Source organism: Ips typographus, unplaced genomic scaffold (assembly GCF_016097725.1).
Source record: "Ips typographus isolate SLU unplaced genomic scaffold, UJ_Ityp_2.0 IpsContig76, whole genome shotgun sequence".
NCBI lineage: Eukaryota > Metazoa > Arthropoda > Insecta > Coleoptera > Curculionidae > Ips > Ips typographus.
This window is the reverse complement of record NW_028098579.1, coordinates 177,701-199,836: the sequence shown is the minus strand read 5'-3', so window position 1 is coordinate 199,836 and position 22,136 is coordinate 177,701. Positions and strand designations below refer to the sequence as shown.

At 34.4% G+C, this 22,136-nt stretch overlaps 1 protein-coding gene and 3 long non-coding RNA genes across 6 annotated transcripts in view; 2 read left to right on the top strand and 2 right to left on the bottom strand.

The window, feature by feature from the left end:
- The window catches only part of LOC145739884 (putative pre-mRNA-splicing factor ATP-dependent RNA helicase mog-4), a 66,630-nt gene that overhangs the window by 38,935 nt on the left and 5,559 nt on the right, over positions 1-22,136 (bottom strand). For 2 of the 3 annotated variants that reach the window (XR_014181261.1, XM_081995223.1), the window contains exons 3-7: positions 16,822-17,138; positions 11,485-11,706; positions 8,055-8,265; positions 6,707-6,882; positions 1,976-2,368 (exon numbers count right to left, since the gene is read on the bottom strand). Coding sequence is in view for 2 of the 3 variants with exons in the window: in XM_081995223.1 (XP_081851349.1) it covers positions 1,976-2,368; positions 6,707-6,882; positions 8,055-8,265; positions 11,485-11,706; positions 16,822-17,138 (1,319 nt within the window). In the remaining variant the exon portion in view is untranslated. The remainder of the gene's footprint in view (positions 1-1,975; positions 2,369-6,706; positions 6,883-8,054; positions 8,266-11,484; positions 11,707-16,821; positions 17,139-22,136) is intronic. The other variant, XM_081995224.1, reaches the window with a different exon arrangement.
- The window catches only part of LOC145739889 (uncharacterized), a 27,880-nt gene continuing 15,113 nt past the window's right edge, over positions 9,370-22,136 (top strand). The window contains exon 1 of the long non-coding RNA XR_014181262.1: positions 9,370-9,800. This is a non-coding gene — a long non-coding RNA (uncharacterized LOC145739889). The remainder of the gene's footprint in view (positions 9,801-22,136) is intronic.
- LOC145739890 (uncharacterized) lies at positions 11,953-12,578 on the bottom strand. Its single transcript, XR_014181263.1, has 2 exons — positions 12,275-12,578; positions 11,953-12,217 (listed from the first exon to the last, which is right to left on the bottom strand). It is a non-coding gene; the product is annotated as an uncharacterized LOC145739890 (long non-coding RNA).
- Positions 12,589-13,294, top strand: LOC145739891 (uncharacterized). The gene is made up of 2 exons (XR_014181264.1): positions 12,589-12,972; positions 13,030-13,294. It is a non-coding gene; the product is annotated as an uncharacterized LOC145739891 (long non-coding RNA).

Below are 22,136 nucleotides of genomic sequence, written 5' to 3'. Positions count from 1 at the left end.
GAGAGCAGCAATATTTAAAGCGAGACGTACAGAGATCGTGACATCATCGTTTGATGACGCCTGTGGCCTTTTCTTAGCTGATTCGAGCTCTAACATGTGTTAGTTTAAGAAGTAATATTTGATGATAGGTTGGTTTAAATAAAGTACTCCCCCACCTGCATTAGAAAATAAGAATAGAAAATAAGTGAGTTGATTTTGTAAACATGGACTTTTAGTGTTCGGGGCGAACACTTGTTGGAAGGGGGAGATGTCACGAATAACATAAATTGCACTAAGTTCCGTTACCTAGTCGGGCCCCGGTCTCCCCTAGTGCACTGTCTGAATCAGCAAGACCGGCAAATTGGGGTCACGATGTGGGTATTTAATCAGCGTCTCAAGCCATCGACGATTACCGAACTCTGGGGTCATCCCCAGAGGGAGGTCACGAGCGACAGTCCGAACTTTCTAGTGCCCGGACGGCTCGTTCATGTGTAACGACGTGTAACGTCGTCCGACTTGGCGACACTTCAGAAGGGCTTACGCACCTACCACTATACGTACACACCCACACACCCCCTCTTGGTCAGTGTTCACTGCCTAATAAAGAAGACATACTTAAGCTACGATCTTGTTTCTCTTCCTACGCCACCCCCTAAACGTGACAATATGAACACAACAGGTTTGTTGACGAAAACTTGATTTGATTCATAAGATTTTAAATGACGTAGCTGCCAACAATTTAAAATAATAAGTATAAGTTAGGTATTTTTTTGAGAAAACGGAAGACATTAGCAATATACAAGCACGGCACTGAAATCACATCGAAAAAGTGTCTTAAGAATGTTTTTGTTTCAATGGCTAATCACGATATTCTAATAAACAAAACAAGTTGTGAGGAGTTTTCAAAATAAGCGAAATTTGAAAAACGCCCTCTAGCGTCGCGAACTGACAAGATATCGAAATACGGTTTTTGCCATTAACCTTTTCTCAAAAATCGACCTCTAGACCTGTATATTAGTTTTTTCCTATGTTGCCGGAAAATCGTGTTTTCCTGTATAAATCAATAAATAAAATAGGTAACGAGATTGTCTGGTCTTGTTATGCACAAAGGGTTTATAATAGTCCAGTTGTGTTTTAATTATTTTTCCATTTGGTTTGTAGTTGTATGAGTCTATCAGTTATTTTGTACATGTTTGTACGTTCGTAGAGAAGCTGGTTTGATGGGCTGTGTAGTGTATTTTCAGGATGTTTTATTTTAGTTATCAGTCAGTGTATATCTTTTAGTTTTGTAGGTAATGTTGGCTCTGAGTAGGTGTCCGTAGTCCCGGAGTAGTTTGTAGACAGTTATAGTTGGAGAGTTGTATTTTGATTTGGTGGTTAAGTAATAAAAGTTGGTTCTTAGCGGCATTTAGCGTTAGTCTCCAGCTGTTGAACCATGTCATGGTATTGTCAGTCAATGATTCATTTGATTTTTTTGATTAATTTGGAATATGGGTCATGGTGTCAAAACTAGCCCACTGGCGGAGTAACATTCAACTTTAACTATATTTTGGTTGATTCTTATTGCCCAAGAAATGCTCTTTTCAACGATACCAAATTTGTTAAAATCGGTCAAACCGTTAAGAAGTTACAGCGGATTACTGCACAAACAATTGAACACCTCCCAAAATCTTCGTTTCTCAACTAAATGAAATTTTTGTTTTACAAAAATGATAGATAAGCTGGTTCTCTCTAATAATATGGAAAACACCTTTTAGTCTATTATGCAAAGTTTATAGAAAATGCTATTTTAAAATTTAAGATGTCAGTTCAATAACTCTGTATATTTTCAGTTCATTTGTGCGTAAAAACAAAAATACTCTCACGTCCTACATATTGTCACTGAACAAAAATTAATAAAGTCAAAGCGTTTCAAAATGTACGGTTAGATGATAGATGGAAGCAAGTATAAATTTGAAGACATTTTCTTAAAACAAACATAAGAAAACACACTTACCCGTTCGCGAATTAAAGTGATTCTGCTTCGCAAATCCTGGATCAATCACGTATATAATATTGTCTATAGTTAAAGACGTCTCTGCAATATTCGTGGCTAGAACAACTTTTCTAGCTCCTGGCGGTGTAGGTTCAAATATTTTCGCTTGCATATCGCTTGGTAAATTTGCGTAAACCGGTAGAATTATTAACTCCTTTACTTTGGTGCCTAATCGTCTCAAACGATCTTGCAATAATTCCTGACACGTTTCTATTTCTTCCTGACCGGTTAGAAATACTAAAATATCTCCCAAGGGTTGAGTTACGTGGATCTGCAAAACTGAAATTACGCAAGCGTCCACGTAGTCCGCTTCAGGAGCTTTAGTGTAATAAATATCAACAGGAAAACGTCTTCCTAAAAATTAAGTTTTTAGAATTATATTGATTAATCCATACAAGATGTAATTGCGTGTTACTGTATAAAGCACAGTATTTGATGCTGCAAAAGTATGTCCTACAGTCCGATTCTCAAAAGTTTTTACAAACAAAGACGCATACCTATTTCTGAAACTGATTGCTAGTACCTACTAAAGAAGTACTAATAACTATTTGGCAACATGAAAATTGAAATTTGGCATTATAAAAAGAAAATGCTTGACCTCACAAGTTTCATGGGTCATGTGATGGTCAATTTTCGAAAATCAAACTACATATATGTAAACTGTTCGTCAAAATAAATAGGATAGCAAAATTTTTGCTCTTTTTCCAGCGGCTGTTACTTCAAATTTATGATTTTAATAATTCCTTTGAGGATTAATAATTATTTAACCAACCAGTGTAATCTGTTTGTTGCTAATTCCGCTTCTCTTCCGAAAAAAAGTTATTGTCATAGTTTTACATTCAAAAAAATTATTGAATGTGACTATGATATAAATTAGTTTTTTTACAAACGCATTAAAAATTCAACTTTTAACACGCTACTTAACTATTAAAAATAGCGTTTTAAGGCGCTAGTGTAGTTAAAAGTAAACAAATAATTAAATGCTATTTCGTAAGAAAGGGCTAACGTGGCCTTTCTTGCAGTCTCATCTCAAGTTGATATTAACACGTATTGAAAACTATATCCACAAAAAGCTTTTATGTTAGATGACAGCCTTCAAACAAATTTATTTTTGAGAGCAACAATGAGCTTTATGGAATTGGTTTGACATCCCTCCATCTTTCACGAGCTTCAAAGGCTTCAAAGGTTTCAAAGTAACCTCGGATTGATTCTGGTCCTTATAATTACTTTTCCGGCGTTGTTGTGGGAGGTGAAGAAGTGGAAGTCATCGAGGATGTTGAGGGGGTTACAAGAGACAGGTTGAAAGGTTCTGGTACCTTTTTTACATGGGCTACATTGCGTTCTAGTATCTTCCCTTCTCTATATAGTATGACCTCATTTCCGTGTCTTTCAGTCACATCATAAAATAATATCTTTAGCGAAAGTCGGTGTTAACTTATGCGGGAATATCACATTTCTGTCAAGGACTTTATCTCCTGGTCTAATCTCATTTAGGGAGGATCTTCTTCTCTTGTCTTCTTTATCTTTCCCATGCGTCTTATTTGTTAAATCTTGGTCATAAGTTTCTTCGTCAATTGGGTCTATCGCAATATCATCCAAGCAGGGAATGTTGTGCCGAATACGACGATTATATGTATATTAATTCGGACGGAGACGGCTGTTGTACTATGTGGCGTTACATTGTGCAAAAATATGAAGTCCTGAACTTCTTTTGGGTAGTTCCTATTTGATTTTGTGTGGCATATTTGGATAGGTATATAGTTATTCACGTTAATCGACACGGAAAATTGTGACTAAAGTATTCATTTTCAACAAAGTTTGGATTCTAGGATGGATATAGACTTCTTGGAGGTATCTTTTAAAAATATTTTGAAGATGTACCGGTTGTCCCAAATGCAAAAAGTATCAAAGTAATTAAATTGAGGTTTGGTACGTCTAAACTTAACAGTTTCTCAGATATTCATTATTTTGTAAAAATTTAGAACAAATTTTAAGGTTTAATCACTCAACCTCTGTTTGATTTTTATTAATCAAAATTGGCTTGGAATCTATCGAAAATTATTGAGCTGTCCTATGGCTAACTGTTCGCGTTTTCTTGTAAAGTCAACATTTCTCGAACTCGCACCGATTTTGAGTGATTTTTGATTCTCTTGAGAAATTACCTTGATTCAAACTGTTTTAAATGACAGCTTAAATAGCAAATTAGCGAAATTTTTAAGAGTCAATATCCATTAAGACACTTAATAATGTTGCTGAAAGATTCAAAAACGGAGTAGGTATGTTTGTGTGTTTGTAGTCGAATGGTCGCCGTTTTAAACATTTTTATGAATTATTTTTGTAAATTGTATAGCAAATTTACAAAGTATTAAGCCACTATTCTAAGCTTTACTTAGATTAGAACGATAGATATGTAATTGGAAAAGATACCAAGTAATCTTTGAACGATATCAAAAATCAGTCAAAGTCAGCTCTAGTTTAGGAAATTCGATTTTCCAAGAAAACGTTAACTATTAGCGGTATAAAACCTTAATAATTTTCGATAGGTAACTGAATTTTGCATATACTGTAACCATAAAATAGGTTGGGTTCCATTGGATTTTGACAAGTTTATACTACTTAAAAATTTAAGTTTTTGAGTACATTTTTTGAGACTTCCTATATGAGCTAGACAATTTATCACTTTTGGATCATGAAACTTAATGTGTTATCAGCACCCAAACCAATTTTGGTCAATAAATCTCAAAGAAAGGGTGAATGTTTAAATGTTAATATTTGTTCTACATTTTTACAAATTAAGGAATATCTGAGAAACTGCAAAGTTTAGACCTATCAAACATCAATAAAATGACCTTTTATTTTCAACGTAGATTCTGAAAATAAAGTAATATACTAGATGTTCCATTTGAAAAAACATGACTTTGATACTTTTTCTGCATTTGCGACAACCGGTACATCTTGAAAATATTTTTAAAAGATACCTCCAATAGGTCTATATCCATCCCAGAACCAAAACTTTTTTGAAAGTGAATAGTTTAGTCACAATCTTCCGTGTCGAATAACGTGAATAAACCTGTATAGACCTTTCTTCAGTGCTTTGTTAAAATGTTCAACCTCATTTGCTTGTGGCCAATATGGGGCCGAATTGATCATCACCTTGACTTCATAAGTGTAACAAAACGCCTTGAATTCTTCACTATTAAAATTTGTTGCTTTGTCTGCCTTTAACGTCTTTGGAATACCTAATCTTGCAAATATTTCTTCAAGAAGTTTTATAACGGTTGAAGAAGTGGTAGATTTGGTAAAGAAGACCTCGGTATATCCCGAATAGTAATCGATTATTACGAGAAGATATTCAGATTGTCCTGTCGACATGAAATCTATGGCAACAAATTGCCATGACCCTGATGGTAGTTTCTGCCTGTTTATTGGTGATCTGTCTGTTAGGTTGTGACACTAAGAGGCAACTTTTGACAAATTTCTGGGCATCTCAAAGTCGTTTTTTCATTACTGACTCCCCAGGGTGAGCTAGTCTTAGAGTTTGTAGTCGAAGATCAGTTGGAATAACAATCTTAATTCTTCGCAATAGAAAGGGTCCTAAAGTCGTCAGTTCCAACCGGAATTGATAAAATGCCGAGTTCTTTCCTTTTGTATCCCATGAGTTAACAAAAAATTGTATTTACGGTTTCCTTAATTTCGTTATCTACTTTAGAAGATTTTGCCAAATCAGAGATGGTTAAAGCTTTGGGTACTGCTTCCTTGACCATGAAGTATATATGGTGTAGGTTTGGTTCGTCAAATGTTGCGTCTGAGTGAAGTGTACATAATCTCGAAAATGGGTCTGCTATTTTCGATTTTCCTGGTTTGTATATTATCTGGAATTTAAACGCTTGGAGGCGTAAAACCCATCTTTCAATCCCCATAGCGTCCAGGGGTTTATGATCGGTTACCATGTCGAAGTGTAGGCCTGCTAGGTAAAAACAGAATCATTCTACATCCCCGACTAATGCCAGGCTTTCCTTTTCCGTTTGTGAATAACTTCGTTCAATGGGGCTCAAACTTTTATTGGCGAACGAAATTACTTGTGTTGTCTTGTCTTTGTTGAACTTCGATAAGACTGCTGCTGCAATCAATCTAGTGCGAAGATTAGGATTAAAGTTTCCTCAAGTTTTTCAAAGTTCTCCCAATGTACCTATAGGTTTCCATGTAACGTGAGTGTCAGCTTTTATTAAAGTCTGTAGAGGCTGCATGAACTTTCCTAGATGCAGTGAGGACGCGTAGGTTGGAACAAATTCATTTAAAATTAAGGTTTTTTTGTTTTTTGCAAATACGCTGGTACACGTCGATTTTTATTATTTTAATTCCATTTGAAAAAATGAAGTTGATGGTGGTAACTTATTTTTGGGCCGCCCTGTATACATGCATTTACCATAAAAAAAAACCGCAGACAAAAATAAATATCGACGTGTAGAAGCATATTTTCAAAAAACCAAACCCTTAATTTTAAATGAATTTGTTCCAACATATTTTTAAAGCATTATTATTCAGATCAACAGAAAAAAGACACCTTTTAATCGTAACAAGAATTATTAAAATCGAGTCAATCAATTTGACGAAACAGCCGCTGAAAACAGAGCAAAAATTTCGCTGTCCCATTCTTTTTGACGAGCAGTTTATAAGCAAAATAATTCACACCTGGTATTCTGAATATAGGAGCTTCGTCGAAAAACTGGGAAAACTTTTGAGCATCTAGTGTTGCACTGGAAATAAGCAACTTCAAATCTGGTCTAAATCGAGCTATATCTTTTACAAGCCCGAACAGGATGTCAGTATGGAGAGTTCTCTCATGGGCTTCGTCAATTATCATAACACTGAAACAAACAATATTTTGCGTTAGTTTTGCTGCAAATTATTATTTGAATTATAATATAACTTAAATTTGCACAAATCGAAAATGATAATATGTACAATAATTTATCCGTAAGTGAGAATTAATAGCATACATGTAAGTCATTTTGACGTGAATTTACATGGAACGAAAAAAAATCTATGGGTTGATATTTTTTGTTACATACAAGAGTTTTTAGGAAAAAAAATGTTGATTTCAGTTGTAAAGACTAGTGTAGGACGAGGAGTTTTTGAATTTTTGTTACGAGAATGAAATAGACTAATGTCCGGTTTCTGAACGAATAGACATCTTTCACATAAGAAATATTGATTAGATAAATTAGAAGGGGATTAAACACACCGCCTTCTACACAATCAATTTATTAAGTCCTCTAATTGAATTAAGAGGTAACGCTCACCATGTTTCGAGCAAATAAGTGCCCATCATCAGGAGCTTAGATGAAAAAGCGTGTGCCTACTGTCTTTATACAAAAGGAGAGATAGCGAGACCCAAGTTTGGAGATTTTACATTAATAGTTAGGCATTTTGTGTAGACAATTAAAAATCTAACAAATTTAATTTGGACAAAAAAATTCAAATTAACTTAAATTACATTAAGCCCGTTTTACAGTTAGCAAGTTTTGTAGCTATTTTCTTGCTGCAAGTTTTTGACTTCGAAAAACTAGCCAGCAATTTTCTTGCCGGTTGGCATTACACTTGGCAATTTTGTTGCCACATGATAACTCTCCTGATGTAAAATCTCCAAACGTCTCCTCTTGTATAGACAGTAGGCACACGCTTTTTAATATAAGCTCCTGATGATGGGCACTTATTTGCTCTAAACATGTTGAGCGGTACCTCTTAATACAATTGGAGGATAATAAATTTATTGTATTGAAGGCTGTGTGTTTAATCCCCTACATTCACATAATTAAATGCAATTTTGTCCTATTGTCGTGACTTCTTTGCAGCCTCATCAATTTGTTCTATGGCACTTTCTTTATCTATTTATGCGACGAATTGGATATTAATACGTATTAAAAACTACATTTACAGTATGTTTTTAAATTGGATGGGTCGTTACGGAATTATTGACAAATGGAACTATTTTTATAAACTGTGTAGGCTTTAAATCACATTTCCGTAAAAGACTTACCTATATGACTGTAAATCTGGCTCTGATAAAAATTCTCTATGCAGGGTGCCGTCAGTCATGTATTTTATTATAGTGCGTTCAGACGTGCAATCCTCAAAACGAATAGCATATCCAACTTCGTTGCCTAGTTTAACGCCCATTTCTTGTGCTACACGCGCCGCTACTGACATGGCTGCTACTCTCCGTGGCTGAGTACAACCAACCTTCTTTCCTTTAAACAAAAATCACAAGTTTCAGACACTAGTGGTTAGTAACCAATAGAACAAACAGTCAAATCAATATTTTTATGAAAACATTATAAATACAGATGTACAGGGTGCTGCATTTTCAATGGTTTTACGGGGTACAGAGAAAACGGTAATAGATAGAAAAAAAGTAGCATACGTGTTCTGATCTCTTTTTCTGAGCTGAGATGACTGGCGAAAAATAGGCGGCGTAAACTTCTTTTGTTTTAAAGATACGGGGAGTTTTCGAAAATTGGTAATTTTTGAACCTCTCGTCAATTCCTGACATCAAAATAAGCCGATTTGAAGCAACTTACTTTAGTCCGAAATTGCACCGTCCGAGATACAGGGTGGTAAAGCTAAAAAACCAAAATCGATTTTTTTAAATATAATGTACATTTTGTAACATATTACTTTTTTGACATGCGAAACCCAAATTTGGACACATTTTTACTACGCCCGGTAGAGGGCGCTTTACAGTGTACTTCTCATGGTTTTAAGTGACCGTAACTTTGTTCAAATTGTAAGTGTCTAAATTCGGGTTTCGCATCTCAAAAAACATCTGGCTACAAGATTTTAAAGCAATATGCTAAATGTACAATAAATAAAAAAAAATTGACCCAGTACACACATAGTGTCTCTAAAACGTCTGTACAAAATCCTATGACCTATTCCTGATGTTAAAAAATAAAAAGCGATTTTTTAAAATTTTATGTACGTTTTGTAACGTATTACTTTCAGATCTGGTAGCCAGATATTTTTTGAGATGCGAAACCCGAATTTAGACATTTACAATTTGAACAAAGTTACGGTCACTTAAAACCATCAGAAGTACACTGTAAATCGCCCTCTACCGGCCGCAGTAAAAATGTGTCCGGATTGGGGTCGCATCTCAAAAAACCCTTGGGTACCAGATTTGAAAGTAATACGTTACAAAATGTACATTATATATAAAAAAATCGATTTTTAAGACGGAGCAATTTCGGACTAAGGTAAGTTGCTTCAAATCGGCCTATTTTGATGTCAGGAATATGTCATAGGATTTTGTACAGACCTTTTAGAGACACCCTGTATATTATTTAAAGATTATACACATTTATTATAGACTACAGTTGACGGAAAAATTTTGTAACCAATTCTTATATTAATGAGCGATTATAATAATCTCAATTTTATTATCGCGTGAACGCAGTGAAACCATTTCGATTATTAATCGGTTTCATTAATACAGGGTGGTTCAAATTGATTGTAGGACAATTCAAAAGTGGGAAGGACATTAAAAATAAACTCCAAACTGTCATACAAACTGCAGTCGAAAAGTGCCCCATGACGGAGTTCTTCTTCTTCTTGTGGTGCCTATCCGTTACGAATGTTGGCGATCATCATGGCGATGCGTACTTTGTCAACCGCTGCACGAAAAAGGCTTACTGTTGTGCGCAAGTTCTTTAATCAGGATATCCTTCGTCTACCAGCCCTCCTCCTACCCTCCACCTTGCCCTGTGGGAGGCAGGGCACCTTAAAGGTAAGCCACTAAAACCAATTTTTTTATTTTTAATTCCTAGACGAAAAAAGTTATTCAAATGAAATTTGGCATGCATGTTCACCATTTTGAAGTGGTCATTTATAATTTTTTTCAGTTTTTTTAAATATTCTGGACTAATACGGGAGCTGTTCAAAAAGTTTGACAGCTTTAAATTCCTTAAAGCTGTAATTTTAGAAGAAAAGTTTGTCTGAACATTTCTTTTCATTTTGCACAGTTTTTCAGATACCCTCATTTTTACATGCTAATCTAAAATGAAAAAAATTAGTACCTGTCCAGATTATTTTAAAGAATTGAAAAAATCGTCAAATAATTAATTCAAAATGATGAACACGCATGCCAAATTTCATATGAGTTTTATTTTAGTTAAATAAGATAAAATAAAATTCTTGTGGCATATACTTAGGGCCCGCTAGCTTCGAAAGAGGGCACTTTTCAACCTTAGATTATATGGCACTTGGCGTTTATTTTTTATGTAACTTTATATCCTCTAAGTATCCTACAATCAATTTGGACCAACCTGTAGACTCGTTGGTTAAATACGTATAAAGCAACCAAAAAATTTGTCTATATACCATAGTATATACAACGTTAGAAAAAGAAATTCGACAGTCGTGACGTGTATCTGATTATTTTAATCTGTCATTCACTTGGAAACTGTCAAATACCTCTCACTCTTTGAAGCCATAAAACTACAAAACTTTTTTTGGCATTTGTGACGTGTAATTGTCGATTGTGAATACATTTCGATCTGTCGCAATGGTGATAACGTCAAATATAGTTCCATGACGCTATCAAACTATAATGCATTGCTTAAAGACAGTACAATCATATTTAAGGCTTATTTATGAAAACAATTTTGACAGTTCCGACATTCAACTATAGGTTTTGGATCGAATTTAAACAATCAACAAAATTTTAACAATCACTTGACAAGCTTTTAAATTAGTGTCAAACTACGTTAAATGCACGCACTTTATAGCTTCAAAAGTTAAATTTAGATAGGTAAAGCGTGTATTTTTGACATATCTAAACCTGTCACAATAGTGGTAACTGTCAAATACCACTCCATAAAGCTATAAAACTACAAAACCTGCTTAAAAGCACTGCTAGAGTTAATACAGTGGTAAATCATATTACATGCTTGTTTATAGGTCTATGAAAAGAAATGGGGCAGTCATAACGTGACGTGTATCTATTTATTTTAATCATATTTCAATCTGTCATAAAGTTGGAAAGTATCAAATACCACGCTATGAAGCTACAAAAGTAAAAAAATGCTCAAAAACAATACGATTCTAAATCGATTTAAGTAAATTTTATAGGTTCATGAGTGGAGTTTTGCCGGACTAAAACATCCAAGGACCAAATTCAGTTTGTTTTAAGATCAGGAAATCCATGTTGAGTAGACATAATAATAGCATTTTAAGGATTCGCAACGTACAAGAAAGAATAATTAAAACAAAATAAAAAAAAATCTGGAAAATTTTAGTGAAATATGGCAACTTTTTTTTAAACGCCTTTGGGGAAGGTATATCATCAAGGTTGGCAACATTGGTTACTACGGAAAGAACATTTCTTGTCGTTTATGTTGGCACGAACTCAATAAATTTGTGAAAACATCCTAATTTAATTTGCATTTCCTCATAATCAAAGCATAACTTACCGTCAGATGTAAATCCAGCCTCATGCAGATATTGTGGAATTTGTGTAGTTTTTCCAGATCCTGTTTCACCTTCAATAATTAAAACTTGATGTTCCTTGATAGCTTGTATCAAATCGTCTCTGAATGGATAAATCGGTAAACTCTGTTTGGTTTCTTCAAGAGTTAGTTTCTTCTTTTCGTATTCGGTAAGTTCGGGTTCTTTTTTTATTTTGTTTTTAGAGCCTTAAAAAATAATGAAATAAAATCATAATTTAATATTATTTTTGTTTACTATACAACAACAGATTTTGTAACGATAAATTTGTCATATCGAATTTCTCAAAAACAGGACATCCCATAACAACAGACATCGATTAATATTAGAAAAAGTACCAATAGGAAAGTTTTGAAAATTCGTAGCATAGTATAGTCAGCATACACCAATCTAACTAAAATATTTTCAAAAGTGATGGGAAAGAACACACAGCCTTCTCCACAAAAAATTTATTCAAGCCCCCCAAAAAATGTTAGAGGGGTTGCTCGACATATGTTTCGGGCACATAAGTACCCATCTTCAGGAGCTAGAAAGTTAGAAAGTCTACAATGTATTACCCCTAAATGGTAGAATCAAACACACCCCGTATGACAAGGTGAAACGCCGGCTGTCTTTCTTCAAAGGGGAGACAGCAAGACCCAAGTTATTTAAAAACTAATATGCCGTAAGGACAAACATTATTGTTGTGCTTAAAAAAATCTGTAATTAAAACTAGAATGTTATATAAATTAGAGAAGAGTACCAAAAGTTTTTTACCTTATTATGGAGAAAAAAACACTAAGACTAAATTAGTACTAAATGGTTCACATTATGTGATTAGGTCGGGGCGACCTTTAGAATTTAGGATAGAAAGTTCGATCATCTTACAATTTTCTCACTAATGTCCGGTTGCACAAAGCTAACAGAACAAAATGGGCGATAAACGTTCTCGAAACGAAAATCGAACACTAAATATTTAAATAATTTATTAAATAATTTTCCCCCAGATTTGCCTTTTTACAGTTTTTTCAATGTATTTTTTCAATGGTTTCAACTAGCTTATAGCCTTAACCTCACTTTTGTTTGTTTATACCTCTTGGCCCCCTCCTTGATCTACGGTAGATTGCGCTGTTGACGCTTTTGACATTAAGTTGTCGACTGTCGTCTGTCATTTGTGCGGGCGGTGTTGCCGAGTGCTGCCGCTGTGCCGCCTATGTTGTCATTTTCTGCGCCATCCCCCGCCATCAAAATAACGGCTTCGCTTTGCGATTGTTTATATAAAAAACTTTTTTTGTAAATTCTAGAACGTTTATCGCCCATTTTGTTCTGTTAGCTTTGTGCAACCGGACATTAGTGAGAAAATTGTAAGATGATCGAACTTTCTATCCTAAATTCTAAAGGTCGCCCCGACCTAATCACATAATGTGAACCATTTAGTACTAATTTAGTCTTAGTGTTTTTTTCTCCATAATAAGGTAAAAAACTTTTGGTACTCTTCTCTAATTTATATAACATTCTAGTTTTAATTACAGATTTTTTTAAGCACAACAATAATGTTTGTCCTTACGGCATATTAGTTTTTAAATAACTTGGGTCTTGCTGTCTCCCCTTTGAAGAAAGACAGCCGGCGTTTCACCTTGTCATACGGGGTGTGTTTGATTCTACCATTTAGGGGTAATACATTGTAGACTTTCTAACTTTCTAGCTCCTGAAGATGGGTACTTATGTGCCCGAAACATATGTCGAGCAACCCCTCTAACATTTTTTGGGGGGCTTGAATAAATTTTTTGTGGAGAAGGCTGTGTGTTCTTTCCCATCACTTTTACACTTACACCTCCACTTTGAGAAAAAATGGACTACTACTTCACACTAAAATATTTTCATATCATGACACCTCCGGTTATACCGGAAGTAGGTACTAACTTTTGAATGCTTCAACTTCAAAACTTTTTCGTATATCATAACCTATATCTATCTGCAACCTTTTTCGAGATATTCCCATTTGAAAAATGAGATTTTTGGAGAGGCATAGCTCGTAACAAGAATGAGAGAGAGTAGAAAGGCTTGCATGTTCTTGTCTTAACTTTTTTATATCCATCATTTGGTAACATCTTTAATTTTGACAACTCAAAAATTTACAATCAAAAAATTGACACCTATCAAAGTTTCCTATATGACCTCACAAGAAACAATAAAAAAATCCACGTATTTGCTTATTATTAAAAATACTCACTTTGTCCGAAAAAATAGTATTGAAAAACTAGATCGTTCAAAAAGCCCGCCAGTATGACATAGAAAGCGACTGACTAATGAACGATAAAACATTGCTTTGTAAGGAAGGAGGAAGACTGATGTGAACTTGGCAGCCAATTAATTTCAATTTCAATTTATTTATTAACGCCAACTTAACAAAGTATACATCAAGTAATACATCGTTATGGGATCGTCAACATGTAAAGGCGGGTCCACACATGCGGCATTCGGCGAATACCGAGCACGTGCTCGCCGAATATCAATCGGGATATTCGTCTAGTATGCGACGTTTGCCGCTTAGCGAGCCAGTATGGGAACAACGATAATTCGTTCCCTTTGATGTGGCCAAAAGACCGACAACGCGCGGGAAATGGAGCATCAAAAAATTGCAAAATTGGTAAGTGACAAACACCGAGCAACCTGTCCACACTATCGGTGTTTGGCGCACATTTGCTCGGTATTCGCCGAATGCTGAATGTGTTAATTATTTTTTTAATTATTATTTAAAATTAAGCTGTAACAAATTATTAAACATAAAACAACAATAGTTATATGTTTTACAAGGCGAAAAAGTAGCACATTTACTGCCGCAGCGCTATTCATTGCCGAGTCGAAGACGAGGCCATGAAGAAAGATGAGGCAGTAAATGTGCATTTTCGCCGAGTCAAGCACATAATTTTTTCGCCGATTATTGTCAATCAGAATAACTTTTTATATTTAAGTAGTAATACACCTCTCCTATTTCTAATAATGAAAACTGTCCACCTATGATGTACCTACAACAATAATTATACCTGTTTGGTTGCTATGATTACGATCTTAAATAGACATCTTAAATAAGCCAAAATTGACATCTAAAAGTTTCGTCAAATTTATAAGTTGTTTCTTCATGATGGAGACTATGGAGAGTGACGACGATGTACCACTAACTCCTCCGGAGGTGCGAGAAGCAGCCAGGAATGTAGAAATCAGAAAACGTGTTAATCGCATATTTTGCTGAGCTGTCTCAAAAACTAAAGTCTTCTACATTGTGGAGTGTATATTCTATGCTCAAATCCACCTTAAGCACTCATCATAATGTAGATTTGGCAAAGTATTTGAAACTAAGGGCTTTTTTAAAAAGGCAGAAAGATGGATACCAACCCAAAAAATCTAAGGTGTTTGAGAAGGAAAAAGTTACTAAATTTTTATCGGAAGCTGCAGATGCCAACTATTTATCAACCAAAGTAGGTTTCAGAACTTTGGATCGAATTTTAAGTGAATAACCAAGTATTTTTGTCTAGGTTGCGGCGGTTCTTGCGATTGCCGGAGCATGTAGAAGTGACGAACTTGTGCGAATGCAATTAGATGATATTGAAGATATGGGCAATAAGCTATTAGTTTCCCTTCCTGATACCAAAACGAAGAGACCGAGATCTTTTGTGGTATCAGAACACCTGGACATGTATAGAAAATATGCTTCTTATCGTCCTTCTGGATTTGAAAGCCGAAGATTTTTCTTCAGATATTGGAGGTAAAGCATTAAAACAAGTTATTGGAATTCATAAATTTGGTGCTATGCCACAAGAGATAGCAACTTGTTTAAAACTACCAAATGCTCAGAAGTACACTGGACATTGCTTTAGAAGGACGTCTGCTACTTGGATTGTTAATTCTGGAGCTGACATCACAATGCTAAAAAGACATGGAGGATGGAAGTCCGCAAGTGTTGCTGAAGGCTACATAGAGAATTCAGTCGAAAGCAAAAGTGTGATTAGTGAAAAAATTCTAGCGAATATTCCCACCTGCAGTGACAGTGGGAAGAGAAAAGATGAAACTTCTAGTTCATCGGTGTATTTGAAAAATAGTTCTAACGAAGTGAACGACAAATCAATAATAATAGAAGGATGTTCTCATTTTACTGTTAATGTTTATAAATAATTATACAGGGTGATTTCAAAGTTGGTGCTTTCCTTTCACCTGCGAATAGGGCTTCAAAAAATACTTTTTTTTTTCCTTTGACGCTTTTTCGAAATATGAACAATAACGAAGATACAGGGTGTCAAAGTTTTACTGAAAAAATAAAAATTTAATGATTTTGGCCAAACCACTTGAAGTAATTAAACAAAATTTTGTAGGTGTCAGTAGCTACGTGGAAAGCAAAATTTCCAAGAAACAACAATTTTCTTGCGTTTACCAGTGGCGCGCGTATAATTTTTTTAAAACATTTTTGAAAAAAAATATTACCCTACTGGCTTTTTTTCAACATAAAATTTATAATTGAATTCCTTGTTCAATTCTAAAAATAAAACCCCTTTTATTATTTTTTGCTACGACGCACCGTTTCGAAGTAAAAAAAATAACCGTCTTAATGCGTGCCTAAAATTAAATGCTGTTTTAATTTAAAGTGTCAAATTATTAAAACTTAGTTCAAAGGCGGCTGAAATCTTTTGTTTTTGTTTATGTCTGTTGATAAGGAATAACCTGTAGTTAGTTAAAATTAAATTTAAGTTATTTTTTATTTTGTTTTTTTTTCAGTAAAACATTGACACCCTGTATCTTCGTTATTGTTCATATTTCGAAAAAGCGTCAAAGGAAAAAAAACCTTATTTTTTGAAGCCCTATTCGCAGGTGAAAGGAAAGCACCAACTTTGGAATCACCCTGTATATACTTATGAATGTTTGACTCTAAAAATGTTATAGTGTTTGGTGTTTTTTCTTAATAAATGTTAAATTTTATGTTGTGTAAACGATGTCGTCATATTTATATTGTCCCTGCGCCAGGTAAGCGGCAGTAAAAAATTTGTACTGCCTAGGCAGTAAAAGTGGTTGTTTACAGCCTGTCGTTAGGCACTAAAACGACAGGTTTACTGACAATCGGCGAAAAAAAAAATTGTAAGTGAAAGCAAAACTCAGAGTCGATCTCCACAAATATTAATACACAATATTTGATTGATACACAATATTTGTGGAGATCGACTCTGAGTTTTGCTTTCACTTACACTCACTACTCCAATGTGTGCATATGGACTACTACTTTTCGATAAAAAAAAATTGTTTGATATAGTTTCTAAAATAAATCAAAATCTTACCTGGCATTTGAAGAGCTTGAATGAAATCAATCTGATCTTCAAGTAAAAGTTCATATTCATCTTTTTTGACGGCATCCTTAGCTCCGAATTTAAACACGGCAGATGCCATTTGGTCTTTTTCCCATTTTTTCTGTTCAGCTTGGGGCACTTTTTCCAATTCGTCTACCTCCACATAATCCGCGGTTGAGTCTTTGCCCAAATCTCTTGGCATATGATACCTTTGAACTCTTTCCAACTCTCTTGCTTTCTCATGTTCCTGCGCTAATTGCAGCAATTCTTTTTTGTGCAATCTCTCTTTTTTCTCTCGTTCTGTTAAACTACAAAGAACAAACATATGGGTAATATGGTCAAATCGAAGAGAAATAAGAAGTGTGTATTGTGTAAAAATTACTTGGTTTTGATGGAAAATCTAATTAATAAAATATAGGAGACAAGTTGGTTCAATAATTATTATTATTATCTAAACTTTCGCCAGATGAACTGAAAGTGGTTGATTTTTCAGTTTCGTATCGTCATTCCAAGTACGGTTAGTTTAATTATGCCCGGTTTCTGAACATCAAGATCTACCGGTTCACTAGTTATCGGTCCCATATATTTATTTATTCAATAAGTTTAATTGGGTTTCCGACATTCCGACGTATATAATTGTGGAACTGATAAGAATCGGATAGATATTTTTGTGGTTAGTAAGCTGAAAACGATTTGGCCGCTCAATAGCATGGACAACTTCCATGACTTCTTCATCAGAAGAAGAGGCAACACTGAAACATCCATTTGATAACGAATTAACAACACAGAAAACATTTGTCATATCTATTTAGGTTACCCGTGCGTCACTATTTGTGGATCCCTTCCATAACTTATGAAAGCGAAAGGTTTGTTCAGAAACCCAAACTGGACAAATAAGACAATTTATCGAATCGATATTCTTATGTGAAAGATATCTGTTCGTTCGTTCGTTCAGAGTGTTAATTTTTGCAACGAGAAATCTGTAAGTAAATGACATTTAACTATTGCCACTTTTCCCACTTTACAATGTGGTTACCATCATCAATATTGATTATTCCATGGGCGACATATTGGATTTTTACATTTTTTGAATTGGACTATTTTTTTACGATGATGGTTCTATTTTGGAATTTAGTGAAAATAACAAAATGTAACTATGTTTTAATAAAAAGTGCTTTGAAAATAACAACCTAATAAATCTCTGTTAAGTCATTTATGTTTCACCTATACTTTATGAATACATAATACCTTGGAAACGGTGTAGGTTATAGTGTTCATAACAACCTGAGGGCATTATAGGCGGGCGTTATCGTAACGCCCGCTTATAACGCACTAAAACCTTTTTTAATATTAGCAATGGCATTTTTATTCTTTCATGCTATAAAAGCTGTGTATTCCCTATCTTAGAATGCTCTTGACTTTTTAGGTAATATAATAATAAAGTAGGTAATTTAGGTAATAAATAATAAACTTTTGTAAGCTTTTGCTGTATTTTCTTTTATATTTTATAAGATTTCGTCCAGCATTTGCCATTTTCACTGACTGACAGGACTATCAAAGTCACAACATTCAGGTAAAATAAACAGTACCTAAACAACATACCGGTAAAGATATACCTTACTTTTCCAGAAACAGTAAATAATTGCTGAATTAGGTGAAACATAAAACATTGTGTAGACCACAGGCGTTAGGGAGAGTATAATGTCCATTAGGACGAAATATCCAGAGGGCCTATGGCCCGAGGGATAGGTTAGGATAGGTTAGGTTAAAAAATGTAAATAAAGAAACTTGTTCCAAATTTCATGCTCTACAAGATTGCATTGAAATGTTTTGTCTGAGGTCCTCCTCAAGAAGTTCCAGGCCAAAAAGTGACAGAATGCACCAAAGGGCTCTTTCTCAACTAAACTGCGCGACGTGAATTTTTTGGGTCATTTTCAAAACCTCGCCATTTCGAAACGAATTAACGAATTTTAATGCGGTTTAGACGTCATTGGGCTTGATCAAGGACGGTAAATAGTAAAGGATTGCTTAATCCCATAAGTGCAATGTTGGCCGTATCGGCTCGGGCCGGTGACGATTTTTACGTCACCATAAAGTCGGAGATCGCGCGTTTGCGCGATCGTTAACCGATTGCAGTCGATCATATTTAGCGTATTGTGCGCCCGAGACTTTACTGTGACGTCAGGATCCGTTCGACGCCGGGAAACAAAATTGGCCGATCGAGCAATCCTTTACTGTTTACCGTCCTTGGGGCTTGATTCGTTGGCTTTTTGCTGCCGTGAAAATCGTTTACTTTAATGCACTAAAACTGCCTTCTACAGGGTGAGAAAGAAGAGCATGCAAAAAAGTGACATCTTTAGGTAGTCCCCAAATTGAACAATCATTTTTTTAAGCGTCGTATAGTATATTTCGAGACGTTTTTGGTTGTTTCCCACTTAACATCCTGTGACTCAAAAAATATCGACTTTTCCAAAAAATTTGACATAATAATAATAATAATAATGTTTCTTTATTTCAAATTACATATTTATAGTACATAAAATGAAATAGCGTCAATAAATCAATAGGTGGATGCTACTTTTACCTATCTTACTGTAATATCCGCAATGCCAACATAAACCAAAAGAAAGAGTTACTCATTACTTACTTAGATCAAATTTCTACCTTGTAGTTTGTTATAATATTCCTGTGTACAGGGTGATTGATTGAATTTTGACCACCCCCTTAACTTTCTTAATTTTGATTTTAGCAAAAAACGTTAAATACAAAACCAGTAGATATTTAGGTCTACTTTATTTTTAGATAAACAGTTATTATACAGGGTGTCCCAAATTTGAGTAATAAACCAAACTTATGTTTTTTTAAACACAATGACCAACTTTTTATCCGATATTTGCATACTACGTCAAATTTTAGGAATTGATGTAAAATGTCTGTATCGATATTGAACTGTTTCCGCAGCATCTGTTACTTTAACAATGTTTTCTCGACTATGTGATTAAGGTTTAATTTAGTTACTCAAATTTGGGGTAGCCTGTATAATAACTGTTTATATAAGAGTAAAAGTAGACCCAAATATCTATAACAGTTGCTACAACTAGTTTTTTTACTAAAATAAAAAATACGGAAGTTAAGGGTGTGGTTAAAATTCAATCAATCAAGGACTCTGCTGCGAAAACATTTGAATATCGATACAGACATTTTACATCAATTAGGCCTAGAATTTGACGTAGAATTAAAATATAGATTAAAAAGTTGGTCATTGTATTTTAAAAAAACATATTTGGTTTGCTACTTAAATTTGGGACACCCTGTATAATAACTCTTTATCTAAGAGTAAAGTAGACGTAAATATCTACTAGTTTTGTATTTAACGTTTTTTGCTAAAATCAAAATTAAAGAAGTTAAGAGGGTGGTCAAAATTCAATCAATCAAGAACGCTGCTGCGGAAACAGTTGAATATCGATACAGACATTTTACATCAATTAGGCCTAGAATTTGACGTAGAATTCAAATATCGAATAAAAAGTTGGTCATTCTATTTAAAAAAACATAAGTTTGGTTCGTTACTCAAATTTGGGACACCCTGTATAATAACTGTTTATCTAAGAATAAAGTAGACCTAAATATCTACTAGTTTTGTATTTAACGTTTTTTGCTAAAATCAAAATCAAGGAAGTTAAGGGGGTGGTCAAAATTCAATCAATCACCCTGTACAATATGCATATGCTTATTGCCGAATTAAAGCAGTAGCTTTGATCTGTCATTTTAAGTCATGTGTAGGTACCATATTATGTGAGGTACCTAATTTTAAGACATCTCCCATGAACGATAGAACCCTACAGGGTGTATAGAGTCAGTTAAAGTGGGAGAACTACTTGTGCAAACAATTTCAAGTTTTACTCACTTTTGCTGTAGTTACCAAACATGGAGCTTGTCATGAAAAGTAAGTATATACATATAACAGATAATGCTAAACGTACAACGGCATTTGAATGATAGATATAAACCTGCTAACATGGCTTAATACAAGATTGAGCACTGTTATATGCATTTTCCGGATAAATCGATATTTCTTCGGATACATTATGTTAATTAAGAAACGCTCAAAAACGTACCGAGTATTACCCTAAATAAGAAGTTACTATGAAAAAAAAACTAAATATTTATTGGTAAAGTAACTGTAACTCAATACTTTTATTTTTTTGCCCATGTTTTTTTCCCACCTTAATTGTCTCTAGACACTTTGTATGGTCTTATCGGTAATAGTGTTGCTTTCAATTTATGTAACAGTTAATATTGGATCTACACCGAACTAAAATGACACATAAAAAGGTGCTGCTATAACTTAATTCGAGCTTGAGCACTGTAATGTCCTCTTTTTGAAATAAATCAATATTTCTTGAGTCACAGGGCGTTAACTGGAAAACGCCCAAAAACGTCCTGATATATTTACTAAAACAACACCACTTTATGTTAAAACAAAATCAAAAAAATATATTGGTCAATTGGGACCTACTTGAAAATTTCACTTTTTTGAATGCTTGAAGAGACAGTTATGATGCATTAAAGTTAAAATTTTTCACATCAGCAAAAAGCCAATAAATCAAGCCCAATGACAGTCCAAACCACATTCAAATCCGTTGATTCGTTTCGAAATGGCAAGGTTTTAAAAATGACGGTAGATACCTAAGTAACTTAAAGTAGATACCTAAGTAATACCACACTAAAAAACAAAATAAAAAGTCTTAGTCTGTATGGTGTAGCTATTGGTCTGCATTATTTTATTTGAAAAATTTTGATGATGGTATCTAAAAAGCAAAACGTCGAGTTGAAAACTAAAATTATTTTTTGTTCAAACGGACGTGAAGTACTCACTTCACGTACAGTTTAGCGGCTGTGAAATGCACTTTTACGGCCCTACGGCCGAAAAAAAAATACAGGGAAAAAGTAAATTAACAATCACTATGTCACCGTCTACGCTTATGATTACTGGTTACGATCTCTCTATGTGACCACTGTGTGCACCAATTACAGCAGTACACCCATCCACATCAGTACAGCAATCTTCGTCTCCCAATTTCATTTTTGCGTAAATGAAAAAATGGGAAATATTTCGAACAAGAATCTGTTTATTATTTAACGTCACATAAACAATGCATAACCAGCAAACTTAACAATAAACGTTACCGTGATACCTAGTCCTCAAGATTGTTGTCCTCAGCCGTAAGACGGCCTCGGACGCCAAACTTTCTTGCGGCCGAAAAAATACCATTTCACCGGCCTAGGTATACAAATAACTATTC